General features: G+C 40.0%; 1 protein-coding gene across 3 annotated transcripts in view; it reads right to left on the bottom strand.

Moving 5' to 3' along the window:
• Positions 1 to 13,662, bottom strand: part of SCGB3A2 (secretoglobin family 3A member 2) — a 39,472-nt gene that overhangs the window by 1,686 nt on the left and 24,124 nt on the right. For 2 of the 3 annotated variants that reach the window (XM_069102305.1, XM_069102306.1), the window contains 2 exons: positions 2,920 to 3,014; positions 281 to 477 (listed from right to left, as the gene is read on the bottom strand). In XM_069102305.1, coding sequence (XP_068958406.1) covers positions 281 to 477; positions 2,920 to 2,974 — 252 coding nt within the window. In that variant the 5' untranslated portion in view covers positions 2,975 to 3,014. Of the gene's footprint in view, positions 1 to 280; positions 478 to 2,919; positions 3,208 to 13,662 lie in introns of those variants that run through there. The other variant, XM_069102308.1, reaches the window with a different exon arrangement.

Below are 13,662 nucleotides of genomic sequence, written 5' to 3'. Positions count from 1 at the left end.
CAATTGCTGTGCCAAGACTATCCATTGACAAGGTTAACTATCAGCAGAAAGCATCTGTATAACCCTTCTGTGCAATGATTGTACAGGAATTGTAGAACGATTGTCGAGAGGATGTAGGGATACACTGCAATGACTCTATACCTGCTCCAAAGTGACTAGGTGATGCCTATATACCAATGGTACCAAACTTACAAAATGACTGTACACTAACTGGCGATGTCCAGACAGTGAGTACAGTAGAGAAGAGTAGATTGGCAAGAGAGGTGAAAGGGGTATTTACCAGCAGTTTTTTCACGGCTTCAGAAGCCTCAGGGCCCAGCTCGTCCACACATTTCTTCAACCCTTCAACCAAGTGCTCCACAGAGATGCCCAGTGTTTTCAAGACCATTTTCAGTGGGTCAATAATGGGGAGGATCATGTCCAGTGGCAGCAAATTATTGATGGGAAGAGACCCACTGTTAATGAAGAATGCAGTAGCTGCAGACAAAAAGATGGGGACCACAGAGCATTTGAATTTCCAGACAAAAATTCCCAAATATAGTCCATCTCTAGGTGGCAAAATACAAATATCTCTACATTGCCCTGATTCCCTCACCATCACCACCAATGTGCAATGGGTCTATTGAGGGGGATTATTCCCTGCTGGAAAGAAAAACTTTTTCCTTGCTTTATCCATCTCTATCTTTTAATATTAGAGAGTTTAGCAGTGAAATTAAAAATCAGAAATAGGAACAAAGAAAATTTAATATCATAGAACTTAGAGATAACAGGAAACTTATAGATCATTGAATCCAGCCCCCCTCATTTGACAGGTGAGAAGTTCTGAGAGATTAAGACACAAGCTAAAGGTAAAACAGGTAGCAAGCAGCAGTGGTGGGATTCAAACCCAGATCCTCTGACCTCAGATCTCATACTCTTTGTACCAGGTTCATGCTCAGTTCACTAGATAACACTTTCAAGTTGCTTCCAATAGAAGAGGCCCATCTGTCCTACCTGTTCATCCATCTACTTTACAGGTACAATCATCATAATTGTTCTTGTACTTTAAAGTAGTGATAAATGGCATAGTGGACAGAGTGCTGGACATCTACAGTCAGGAAGACCTGTCTTCGACACTCACTAGCACCGTGACCCTGGACAAGGGTCTCTCAACCTCAATTTCCTTATCTATCAAATGGGGAAAATAATAACACCTATATCACAGGGCTATTGTGTGAATTAAATTAGATAACATCTATATAAAAGTGTTTCACCACCCTTAGAATGCCAAATAAATGCAATTATTACTCTGTCCAATTTCACTTATACTGTTATTATTACTGTTGTCATTAAAAGAGCACTAAAATTGATATCCAAATTGGGGCGTGTGTTTTTATTTCAATACCTTTAAGACATGTGATGAAAGGCAAGTCACTTAACCCCACTGAGCCTCAGTTTTCTCATCAGTATGATGCGACTAATCATTCTTATGCTATCTCCCTCACAGTTATTGTGAGAACAACATTTTGTAAACCTTTAACTTTTGTACAGAGCTATTAGTTCATTAGTATTAGTAACAATACTTACTTCATACATGGCTTTGGATTTCCAAGACCTGAACTTGAGCCTCAGCTCTGACACTTATTTGGAGGCAGTGCTTACCATTCAGTAAAAACAGTCCTGAATTTGGAGGTGGAAAACCAGGCTTAAATCCCAGCTCTTAACTCCAGTCTCTCATATCTTTCTGACTATTTACAGCTCACTCACATTCTTGTTCCCCATTGTCACCTCTGAAAAAGAGGAGGGTTGCCCTAGATATCCTCTAAAGGTCTCTTCAAGATTGAAATGTGTGATTCTATGGAATGTTATGCAAGTGTCTTTGCCTCTCCAAGACAGTGTTTCCATTACGTTTCCAAAGAACATAAAACAAGTATCGTAGTACTTTCTTCACCTGTCTTCTATATAGGGATGTTTTAAAGATGAAATGAATGAGAGAGAGTATGTAAAATGCTTTGGAAATCATAGTGTATTGAGAAAACATCAGCTGTTCATATCATTCCTGTCATATTAATTTCATATTAATGAATTACATTCTGTCCATAAAATTGAGCAGCAGGTTGGAACAGTCGATAAGAGTTCTGCACCTGGAGTCAAGAAGACCTGAAATCAAATCTGGCCTCAGACACTAGTTGTGTGACCCTGGGCAAGTCACTTTACCCTGTTTGCCTCAATTTCCTCATGTGTAAAATGAGCTGGAGAAGGAAATGGCAAACCATTCCAGTATCTCTACCAAGAAAACCCCAAAAAGGGGTCACTAAGAATTGGATCCAATTGAAAACAAACAACAGCAATTCTATAAAATATCCCCAGAATGTTGGACAGGTTAATGTTATCTTTTATAAAGGATGAAGAAATTGAAGCAACATGGTACAGGGGAAGGAAGGCTGCTTTAGAAGTCAAAGGCTTTCAGTTCCAATCCTGGTTCTGTTACTGACTGTATGCATTACTTTGTCCAAAGAACATCTCTTGGCTTCATTCCCTTATGTGGAAAATGAGCCTATTGGCCTCAATTACCTCTCCATTTCCTTCTAGCTCCATCCATGACCCTAAGATGACAGCAATTTAATGTCAGGCCCAGGACTAGGCTCTGAGTCTCCAGTGCCCCCATGTATTATTATTTCTACCACCTCTCACTGCACTGTTCCTCAATCTACAGTTTGCTAGAGCTGGAAGGACCCTCTGAGCTCATCTCATCCCAAACTCTTATCTGACGGAAAAGGATACAGGACCAGAGACTTTCCCAAGGACACCCAGTGAGTTGGTGGCAGCACCAGGACCCAAAACCAGGTCTCCTGAATTGCCCATTCCATCACACCACAGCTACTTTTCAGCCCCCACCCCCCAAATGTTTCAGGAATTGCCTCTGTTCAGACAACTTACCAGAGTAACTGCAGATGGCAAAAGTTATAAACAGGAAGACATGTCCCAGCTTCATGACTGCTGTCTCTAGCAGTTACTTCTCAGATTCTTGAAGTCTGAAAGGAAATCTCAGTAAACTCACTATTGAACTTAGGTAGCCTGTGGTGAACAAGAAACATACACATATATATACTCATGGATTCCCTGTTCAGCAATCCCAAGCCCCTTTGACCTTTCAGGAATGATAAATGGGTCATGTTTCTCTAGCAAACAGACCAAGGCTCCTTCCTCCTTCCCTCATGTTCCCGTGGGAATGGAAAACTTCCTTGTTGATTCTGCTGCACAGGGGCCTCCTCTGGGGAATCAGAGGTGGGCCCTCAAACATATTTCTACAGATTCAATTGGGGTAGCAGGTGGTATTGTTCCACTAAAGGCCATTTTCCCCCCAAGTGTGGTACACTTTTGGAAAGAGCATCAATTTAGGGCCAGGGGACTGAGGCTTGACTATCAACTCAGCCACTGTGTGACCTTGAACGATCTGTTATGTCCCAGGCACTGTGCTAGATGTTAGGGATACAAGTGTGATAAATGAAATAATCCTTCATCCTAAGAAAATTTTATTCTAATGGGAGAGACAACAAGTATGTACATAAATGTATAGAGTATAAAAATAAAGAGTAACCAGACAAATATATGCCAAGTAGCTAGATACAAAGCAGTTTGGGAGGTAGGGCACTAGTAGTTGCTGGATCAATGAAGACTTTATGCATGAAAATGGTGCTTGATCTGCATTTTGAAGGAAGAAAGGGATTCTATGAGTCTGAGGTGAAGAAGACATCAATTCTGGCTATGGAGGATGATCAGTACAAAGACATAGAGGGAATCTCATGAAAGTGAATGTTGAAAACATGTGTCTATACTTTAAAAAAAATTAAATTCTGACTCTGGTATAGCTGTGTGGAAGTAACAGAGAGCAGACCAGTCAGGATGGAACAGAAAGTTTGGCGGGGGTGGAATAATGTCCAGTGATGGTACGTTGGGTCCAGATGGTACGTTGGGTCCAGAAAGTTTGGCGGGGGTGGAATAATGTCCAGTGATGGTACGTTGGGGCCAGATTTTTAAAGGCTTTGAAAGCTGAACAATGGAGCTTAAATTTTATCCTAGATTCAATAGGAAGGCCCTGGAGTTGCTTGGAGAGAGGAATGACCTGGTCAGACATGTGATTAATAACAACAACAATCTAATGTGACCAGAGGCAGCTTGTCATAGTGGATGGAGAGCTGACCTTAAAGTAAAAAAGATTTGATTTCAAATTCTGCCTCTGAATTTGGAGCTATGTCCAAAGGGCTATAAAACTGTGAATGCCCTTTGACCCTTCTAAGCTGTGATCCAAAGAGATCATAAAAATTGGAAAAGGATCCACATGTACAAAAATATTTATAGCAGCTCTTTGTGGTGGCAAAGAATTAGAAACTGAGGGAATACGCATCAACTGGGGAATGGCTGAACAAGCTGCGGCATATATGAATGCAGTGGAAAACTACAGTGCTATAAGAAGTGATGAGCAGGCAGACTTCAGAAAAACCTGGAAAGACTTAAATGAACTGAAGTTGAGTGAAGCTGAGTGAAGCGAGCAGAACCAGGAGAACACCATACATAGTAACAGAAACATTATGCGATGACCAAATTGGCTAGATTTAGCTCTTTTCAGTAATATAATTATCTAAGGCAATTCCAAAAGATTCATCATGGAAAATGCTAAGCACATCCAGAGAAAGAATTATGGAATTTGAATTCAGATCAAAGCGTACTGTTTTCTCTTTTTTCTTTCTCATGGTTTTTTTTTCCCTTTTGTTCTGATTCTTCTTTCACAACATGATTAATGTGGAAATATGTTTCATATGATTGCACATGTATAGCCCATATCAGATGCTTGCCATCTCAGAGAGCAGGAGGGGAGGGGAGAAGGAAAAAATTTAGAAATTTTATAAAAGTGATTGTTGAAAAAATGTGTGTATACTTAAAAAAATTAAATTCTGCCTCTGGCATGACTGTGTGACCCTGGGCAAGTCACTTATCCTCTCAATTCTCTAGGTACCTCTCTAAGACTCTTATTGCTAAGAAGGTGCCAACATACATTGGCAGAAGGAGTTTTATTTTCTAGGAGGAAAATTCCTACATATCTAATCATGCCAATACCAATGAAATTGAAGTTCCAGTCCTTATCCCAAGGCAAGTCACTTTACTTCCCTGGGCCTCAGTTTCCTCACCTATAAAATGAGAGAATTGGACTACATGATCACTGGAGTCCCTTCAAGCTCTACATCTATAAGTCTACAAACTTTCAAGAAAGTAAATGGAACGATGGATTTGGAGTCATCTTGAAGATGTCTAGCATCAGGGATTTTACTATTAATCTGGTACAGCCTATTGTACTTTGGGGCAACTCTAATTTCTTGAAGTTTTTTTTTTCCTTATTCCAATCTGAAATCTACCTTGCTGCATCCTCAAGCAATTTCTCTTAATTCTACCTATTAATGTCAAGAAAAAGAAATCTAATGATAGCTCAGCATGCTACCTTTTCAGTTGTTTAATGATAGACATTAACTCCCCACTCCCAAGCTTTCTCTTCCCTGATTTGAAAGTCTATGGTTCTTGAGCTATTTCAAGAGATCCTCCTCTGGCTCCTGTCTTTTTCCTGGTTGCCTTTTCATGGAGGTGCTCTAGCTGGTCAAGGTCCTTCCTAAAAGATGGTGCCCTAACTGGAGGCAGTTTTCTGTATGTTGTTTCTTGAAAGGAAAGATACCAGGATTCGGTCTTCCCTTGTCTCCTTCTCACTCCTTGTCTCCCTAAACTCCCTGTTTATTGAAGTCTAAGATTACTTCAGGTTTTTTGACTGTCATATCATACTGTGACCTCATATTGAGTTTGAAGTCTACCAAAACTCTCATGTATTTTTACATGCCTTATTTTCTATTCACACCTCTTCCACTCTCTATTTGTGTAATTAGTTTCCAAAACAAAGTATAGAATTTTCCTGTTATTCCTGATCAATTCCTTCTTATTATATTGGATGCATCATACTGTCTCTCAAAAATCCACTTTACGGGGGGCGGCTAGGTGGTGCAGTGAATAGAGCACCGGCCCTGAAGTCAGGAGGACCTGGGTTCAGATACAGCTTCATACACTTAACACAAAAATTAGCCGTGTGACCCTGGGCAAGTCACTTAACCCCAGTTGCCCTCTAAAAAGCAAAAAAAAAATCCACTTTACCTAGAGAGGAAGCATAGTTCTAGATGTATGGACAGAGGATAATCTGAATGTTATGTCTGAGTTTTTGTGTGTGTGAATGTGTGTTCTAGTAGTGAAATTTTCCTTTTAACTTTTTTTGTTTTTGAAACCTTATAAAGCTCTGGTAATGCATCATTCACAAAATTGTAGACAGAAAGGATTTCAGAAAACATACTGCTGTGAAATATTATATAACTTAAGACATCAGAGCAGGATGAGATGATAGAACATAGAACTTGGAATGTCAAAATTGGAAAACAAAGCTTAGAACACAGAATGTTAGAACAGAAATGGGATAGAATATTAAAACTGCAAGTAGCCTTCAATTCAGTTTAACAAGAAATTATTGTTTCTAGTAAATGCCAAGCACTGAGCTTGGTGCTAGGAATACAGGGATAAAAATTAGTCCCATTTCTCTTCAAGGAGTTTACATTATACTGAGAGAAACTACGTGAGGAAAATGAGACACTTTTTTGGATGTGGCTTCACCTCTAAAATCCTATGAACTATATATGTAATCAGGGTTTTATAAATTGTAGAGTGCTATAAAACAGTGAGTTAAAAACTATGGACTTAGATTATTCCAGTCTTGGCCTATTCTCATCCTGAAGAATTTCATCCTTTCAATCAACCAAAATCAGTTGTCTTGTGACTTTCCCTCATGGCTCCTTGTTTTACTCTCTCAGGCCAAGTGGAGCAGACTCTAATCCCTCTTTCACAAGTCAGTCCTTCAGATACCTGAAAGCAGCAATCATGACCTTATACAAGTCATTTTATGTCTTTGATTATTCATCTGTAAAATGAGAATTTGGACTAGATGACAGAGACCATTAAAATCTAAATCCTAGGATTCTCTTTCCCCTACTAAGCCTCTTCTTTTATAGTTTAAAAATTCCTTTAAAATCTTGGAACTTAGAAATGCATCAGTCTGATCCCCCTTCAGATGAGGAAACTGAGGCCCCCCAAAAGAAAGTATTTTACTCAAATCACATCTGGTTCGTAGAGTCAGAGATGGTAAGGTCCTTAGAGATGATATAATGCAAATATCTTACTTTACAGAAATGGAGATTCAGCACAGAAAAGTTTTCTACCCAAATAATTTCCTCCCCTTTCTCAGTCATTCTTCCCTCCACACCATATTGATTCTCAACATAGAAAAAACATAGTCCCCTGGAGTCAAGAGGACCTGAGTTCATATCCACCCTCAGACACTTAATACTTACTAGCCGTGTGACCTTGGGCAAGTCACTTAACCTCAATTGCCCTGCCCTCCCCCCTACAAAAAGTAAATATAAGAAATATTGTGAAAAAAATTGTTTTAGAAGAATATGATTTTTATTTTGAATATTGCAAAAAACATTTGGCACATAGTTTATTGAAGAAACTGCAAAATGCCCTTTAACATTCTGTGATAATTTATCACCATGTTAGCTGCTTAATAAATTTTCCTATATAATCTATATGCCTTCTCAGTATATAAAGTTGCAAATATTCTCTCATGGACACTATGAGAAAAAATGCTATTTTTCATGGTTTTCTTTGCTTTCTCTAAAAAAAAAAAGGAAAAGGAAAAGAAAAACATGTTCCAAGCCACAGTGACCACAGCCCATCCCTCTGAAACCACTTCACAGTGTTCTCGCTGTGCCACCCAATAAGCTGAGTCATGTCACGTTCACTTGTGATGGTGACTTCCAGGAAGAAACTCAGTTAAGGGTCCCAAGGGCCCATTGTCAAGCTCTATTTCTTTATTTCATGGCTTGGTTCTGATTTCTTACCATTATTATTGTGATTGACAGTAGGGCAGTTGTCCAGTAGGAGTCTGCATATTTGCAAAGGTTAAGAAGAAAGCAAATGCTTGGCAACAATTGCCCAGCCCAACCCTCCTCCTGGACCCATCCTCGACTTAGATGGAGAACTGCCATCTTATTCTTTATTTTGCCTGTCTTTCTAATACCACCACTGGGATGGTCTGTTCCTGCTCTCAGGTGCTCCTGCTTCCCTGATTACCACCTATCTGCTTACTCCACACTCCCCAGTGAAGGCAGCAAAACTATCTTCGACTTTCAAAAAAACTGAAATGTTTGGAGGGGTATTTGTTAAATTCTCATTAAAATTCTGGAATCTGAGAACTGTAAGGACCCTCAGAGGGCATCAGTTCAATGCAATTCAACTCAGCACATTTATAAATGGCCACTTTAGGGGCGGCCAGGTAGCACAGCAAGTAAGAGCACCGGCTCCAGTGTTGAGAAGACCTGGAGATCGAATCCCGGGCTCAGACACTTAGCACCCACCCAGAAACACCTGGCCGTGTAACCTTGAGCAAGTTACTTAACCCCAATTGCTTAGGGGCGGCCAGGTGGCTCAGCGAGTGAGAGTACAGGCTCCAGTGTTGGGACGACCTGGAGATCGAATCCCGGGCTCAGACACTCAGCACCACACCCAGAAATAACTAACTTGTGTGAGCCTGGACAAGACACTTTGCTACAATTTCTCCAACTAAATGCCAAGTTCAGTGTACAAATGGTTAACCAGTTCGATACTAGTTCAAGAAACAGAATCTAGTTCAAGAAACAGAATCTAGTTCAAGAAAGAATCTAGTTCAAGAATGATCTAAGAAAATAATCTGAATCATAGTTTCTGTTTTCTATGGCATATTGATGTTTTATACAGTGCTGTTTTCATGTTATTGTGAGGAATGGAGTATAAGAATAATTATCCTATGAGAAAACAAGCACATTGACATGAAGTGACTTGGCCATGTACACACACCTGGTATTTGTAGCTACCACAGGGTTTTTAGTTTGGGGGACCTCCGAGAGTATCTAATCTAATCCCCTCATTTTATAGACAAGAAATTGAGATCAACAGGAAAGAAGTGAATAACTCAAAGTTATAGAAGTAATTATTTCCCCTTTCTCAAACTCAGTTTCCTCATTTATAAAAAGGAAGTGAAAATGTGTTCCAAATTCTAATAGGAAGATAAAATAAAATTAAAACTCCTCTCAAGTGTACACAGAGACAACCATACCACCTCCTACTCTGTTCACAGGCTCATTTACCTATTAAGCTTTTCTCCATGTTGGAAGGCATATTCTGGACTATATTATGAATTATTCCAAAATGCAAAAAAAAAAATCTATCTCTGTTTTTATCTGTATTTGTCTTCCTAACTCTCTCTTTCTCTCAGTGTCTGTCTCTTTCTCTCTCTGTGTCTCTCTGTTTCTCTCTGTGTCTCTGTCTCTGTCTCTGTCTCTGTCTCTGTCTCTCTCTCTCTCTCTCTCTCTCTCTCTCTGTTTCTGTCTCTCTCTGTCTCTGTTTCTGTCTCTCTCTGTCTCTGTTTCTGTCTCTCTCTGTCTCTGTCTCTGTTTCTGTCTCTGTTTCTCTCTCTCTCTCTCTCTCTCTCTCTCTCTCTCTCTCTCTCTCTCTCTCTTCCCCCCATCTTTCTTCTCCATCTTCCCAATAAATGGCTTGAATCCTCAGCTTTGCCTCCTTCCATAGTCTGGCTTTCTCATATCTTATTTTCATACTGTCAGATTTAATAGATTAGACAATTCAATACAAATGGTTATAAACTTTATCATCACTATCAAATAACAGACAAAAATAGGTTGGCCTTAAATCAAGGTCTAACAAACAGCAATAGAACTTGTTTCTTTAACTGATCCCAGTCAGCTCACACTGATGTTCCATGTTCTATAGTCTAATTCTGTACTCTGAGTCCCTCACCTCTCTATTGGGGGAAGGAGGGGAGGAGGTGGCATGTTTCATCAGGAGTCCTCTTGAATTATGATTAGTAGTGTGTGTGTATGTATATCACTGTGGGTATACCAAGGCCTACAGGGATGAAATGATTTGCCAAAGCTCACACAGGTAGTCAGTAATAGGTGTGGATTCAAACTCCTGTTTTCTGACTTCTTATTCTAGTATCTTCCCATTACACTACAAAGAAAAGACTGGTGATGTAAATAAAGGAAAAATCTTTATTGAACCTGAAATAAATTTTAAGAAATGTCTTTTCACAATATATTTTATGGGGATAACATGTAATAGCAGTTTGCTATATAAGTGCTAGATATTGTTACTATTATTTTATTATAGAAATTTTGCATAACTATTTTTTGGTATCAACCTATACATTAAACTACAGCCCATATATCAGAGCAGGCTGCTTGCTTTTATATTCTAGGAGGACATTGAATATCTCTTCATTCAACAACACTAAATAAATATACTTTAAATTCTGGATTACAAAGACAAAGCAAGCATATAATCTCTCCTGTCAGGAACCACACAAAGTAGCTGAAAAATGAGGGTAAGGAGCATGGAAAGTCATGTATCTTAGCTAAGCATTGTATCTCTCTTTCCCACCTCATCTAGGAGCAATATTTTAAGCACCTTTTCCTATGAAAATTAGACTAGTTTTTCCTAAAACATCCTTGAGATTTTCCTTCAGACTTGGTTGACTCAAAGGACAGAGCCTTACTTCACTTCCTCATCATCTAAGTACAAAGCAGCCCCAAGGACCCAGGGAATCAGGGGAGGTTTGGCTAGTGGATCACAATGTGGAAACCTGCACACCTGAGTGAACTCAAGGTGTCCTCAATGACTATCTTTGTCAAAATCCTATGCTAGGATGGCGATAGCTAAGTGAATGTCCTTATGCTAACTGTTGAATGACTAGTCATGAGTATATTATTTTATTCCATAATCAAACCTAAATTACCAGAGGACTGAATCAAGCCTGGGCCAGACACACTCCTACGGGGTCTACTTAGGAACTGCAGAGGAGAGGAACTAAAGGGCTCAAGACTCAGGGCAAACCCCTGTTCAGTCTGGGGTTCCTGCACCAAGACCTTGTTCTATGCATTACCCGAGATGAATCTTGGTAGGTAAATGAGGATCTTGGAAACCTTAGATCTCTGTGCAGGGTTGACAAGCTTAGCGTAATCTGATGCAGTGCCAGAGGCTAGGCATGTCAAGAAGAATGCTCAAGGCATACTTATGAAATGACTCTAGGGCTGTTGCAAGAGCTTGGAAGGAGGGATGCAAGTAAAGTAAGCAGACTTATCCAGCACATACTTATAATCAGAAACAGGTAGGGGAAGGGACTCCAAGGGAGAAGGAGCAGGGGATCATCCTCAGGTGAAGAGTGGCCCCAGTGATTCGGTCATGTTAGGGGAGAGGTAGGATTATATAGGGACCAAAGCAGGAAGAGAGCAGCTTTCTCTTACCCTGATCCTTAGTCAGTGAGCTTAACATCAGCGGGGCTTGATACAGAATCAGCCCCAACAAGACAAAGTTGGTTCCCAGACAGACTGGCTATGGTTGGTTGATAAGGGGGAATGGTGCTCAGGTCCTGACATTCTAGTTAGGCAAGAATAAGTCAAGGAGGAAAAATTTTGACAGCCAAATACCAAGAACAGTGTAATTCATAAAGTAGGCACTTAATACATTTTTGCTAAATTGAATTTGTTGAAGTGCATTTCAAAGACCACTCATTTCTGGAAATATTTAAGGGTAAACTATATCCAGGTATATATATATATATACAATGTTTTATTTACTTTCTGCATTTCTTCCAAAGGCTTTAGAATTCTAATTTCAATGCATTGGTATTTTAAAGGTGGGAGATTTTTTTGGCCCACTCTTGGACCCTGAACTTTCAGCATAACAGAGGAATCCCAAAGACCCTCTGGGATTGGCAGCTTATGGAGAATAAGAACCAAAGAGGGCCCCTTAGGTAAGGGCTGTGGGGCTCAGGGAGCAAAAAGCACATGTATGCTATGTTGCAAGCATGGGTTGGCAGTATCTATTGCTCTCTCTCTTTAGTCTATTTCCTTTTCTTATAAGCTGCCTTGTCAACAGACACTAGTCAGTTAGTCAATCAATAAGCATTTATTAGGCACCTACCATGTAGCAGGCACTGTGATAAGCTGAAAGTATGGCATTCCTGGCTGGAACTAAGACCTCTTCTATGAATGACAGAGCAAGGGGGAGGAGGGTAACTGTTTTGTGACATGGACTCTCTGACAATCTGGTAAAACCTATGGATCCCTTCTCAAAAATATTTTCAAATGCTTAAAATATATGGAAACTAATTGTAAAGGAAACTAATTATATTGAAATAGAGTTATCAATTTTTTTAAACGGAGTTCACAGGACCCAGGGAACAATACCTGGCATAGAGAGACATAGTGAAAAGAACCAGATTCAGAGTGAGAAAGACCCGGTTTTGCTGCTATTGCCTGTGATGGACAAGTCATTTCATTTCTCAGAGACTGTCACCAAATGTAAAATGAGGGGATTGGGCTAAATACTCTCAAAGGTTCCTTCAAGTGAGATATCTAATGATTCCAGGGCTGCTTCTGCTTTTTCTTTGTAATCCCTACATTGTTGCCACCAGAGGCATGAAAAAAGATAGTACAATGTTTTAAAAAAGAGAGAGAGCAGTGTAAAGTTGAATGGCTGTAATGTTTTAATAGCAGTTGACTAAAGTCCTTCTGTGTTCTGCATCTGAACATTTAAAAGAGTCACTTGTTTTATAGGAAATGGGCCAGACTTACCAAGGGATTCTGAGACCCAAAAAGAACATCAATCTTGGAACAAGGAGGTATGTGGGGGGCTGCTACTGAATTCAATTAGACAAGGAGTATTGAAGAAAATTTCAACTAAACAGAGGGGTAACCTGGGGCAGAGAAATGGGCACTAGGATCATAGAGAACCAGGGATGAAACCCTGATATCAATCCTGATGGCTTGTATAATTCTGGGCATCTCACATAGCTCCTCTGATCTTCAGTATTCTTATTAGAAAAATGTGGGACTTGGGTAAGATTTAAATATAACTGATTTCTTTTGTAAACTTACATATTTTATTTTATGCATTTAAAAACATTTCTGATAAGGCAGCCACTGAATTGAAGCATTAGTGTCTTTCACAGCTGCCTCTGCATTGAAGACCAGAGATCAAGAAGACTGAGGATGAAAGGTGAAGAGAGGTTGGGGGTAGAGGGAGGGAACAAAGAAACATCCTTCATAAAAAGCAGGTGGATTCTCATTTAGGGGGGCCTAGATGGAGCCCTCATGAGTTATCAGAAGCCTCTCCGGGGTGCTACTGGCAGACATAGACACTTGGCACACATTTTACCTCTGCTTTTATTGTCTTAGAGTAAGCAAACAGCCTGTGTTTGCAGACACTTGAGCTGAGTTCTACAGAAGAATGAGAGGCTGGAACTGCCTTCAGGGCCGTGGATTGGTCTGAGCCAACAGCCTGGGCACTCCAACTACTAAAAGCTGTTCTTGGCAGCTTTGCTTCTGCAAAGGTGAGTGCTTTGGCTCACCCTCCATGCCCACTTGTACTTCCTTCTTGACACATTTAACTGTTGGTGACACTGCCCCTCTTAATTTCTTGGCTTCCTCCCAATTTTTTGGCATTTTGAAAACATCACTTCGCTGAGTAGAGGAGCCCAGAGTG

This window comes from Petaurus breviceps, unplaced genomic scaffold, assembly GCF_028583685.1.
Source record: "Petaurus breviceps papuanus isolate PSGF00001 unplaced genomic scaffold, PetGlider_PUasm1.0 551, whole genome shotgun sequence".
NCBI lineage: Eukaryota > Metazoa > Chordata > Mammalia > Diprotodontia > Petauridae > Petaurus > Petaurus breviceps.
The sequence above is the reverse complement of the archived record's forward strand: the minus strand, read 5'-3'. Positions and strand labels throughout refer to the sequence as shown.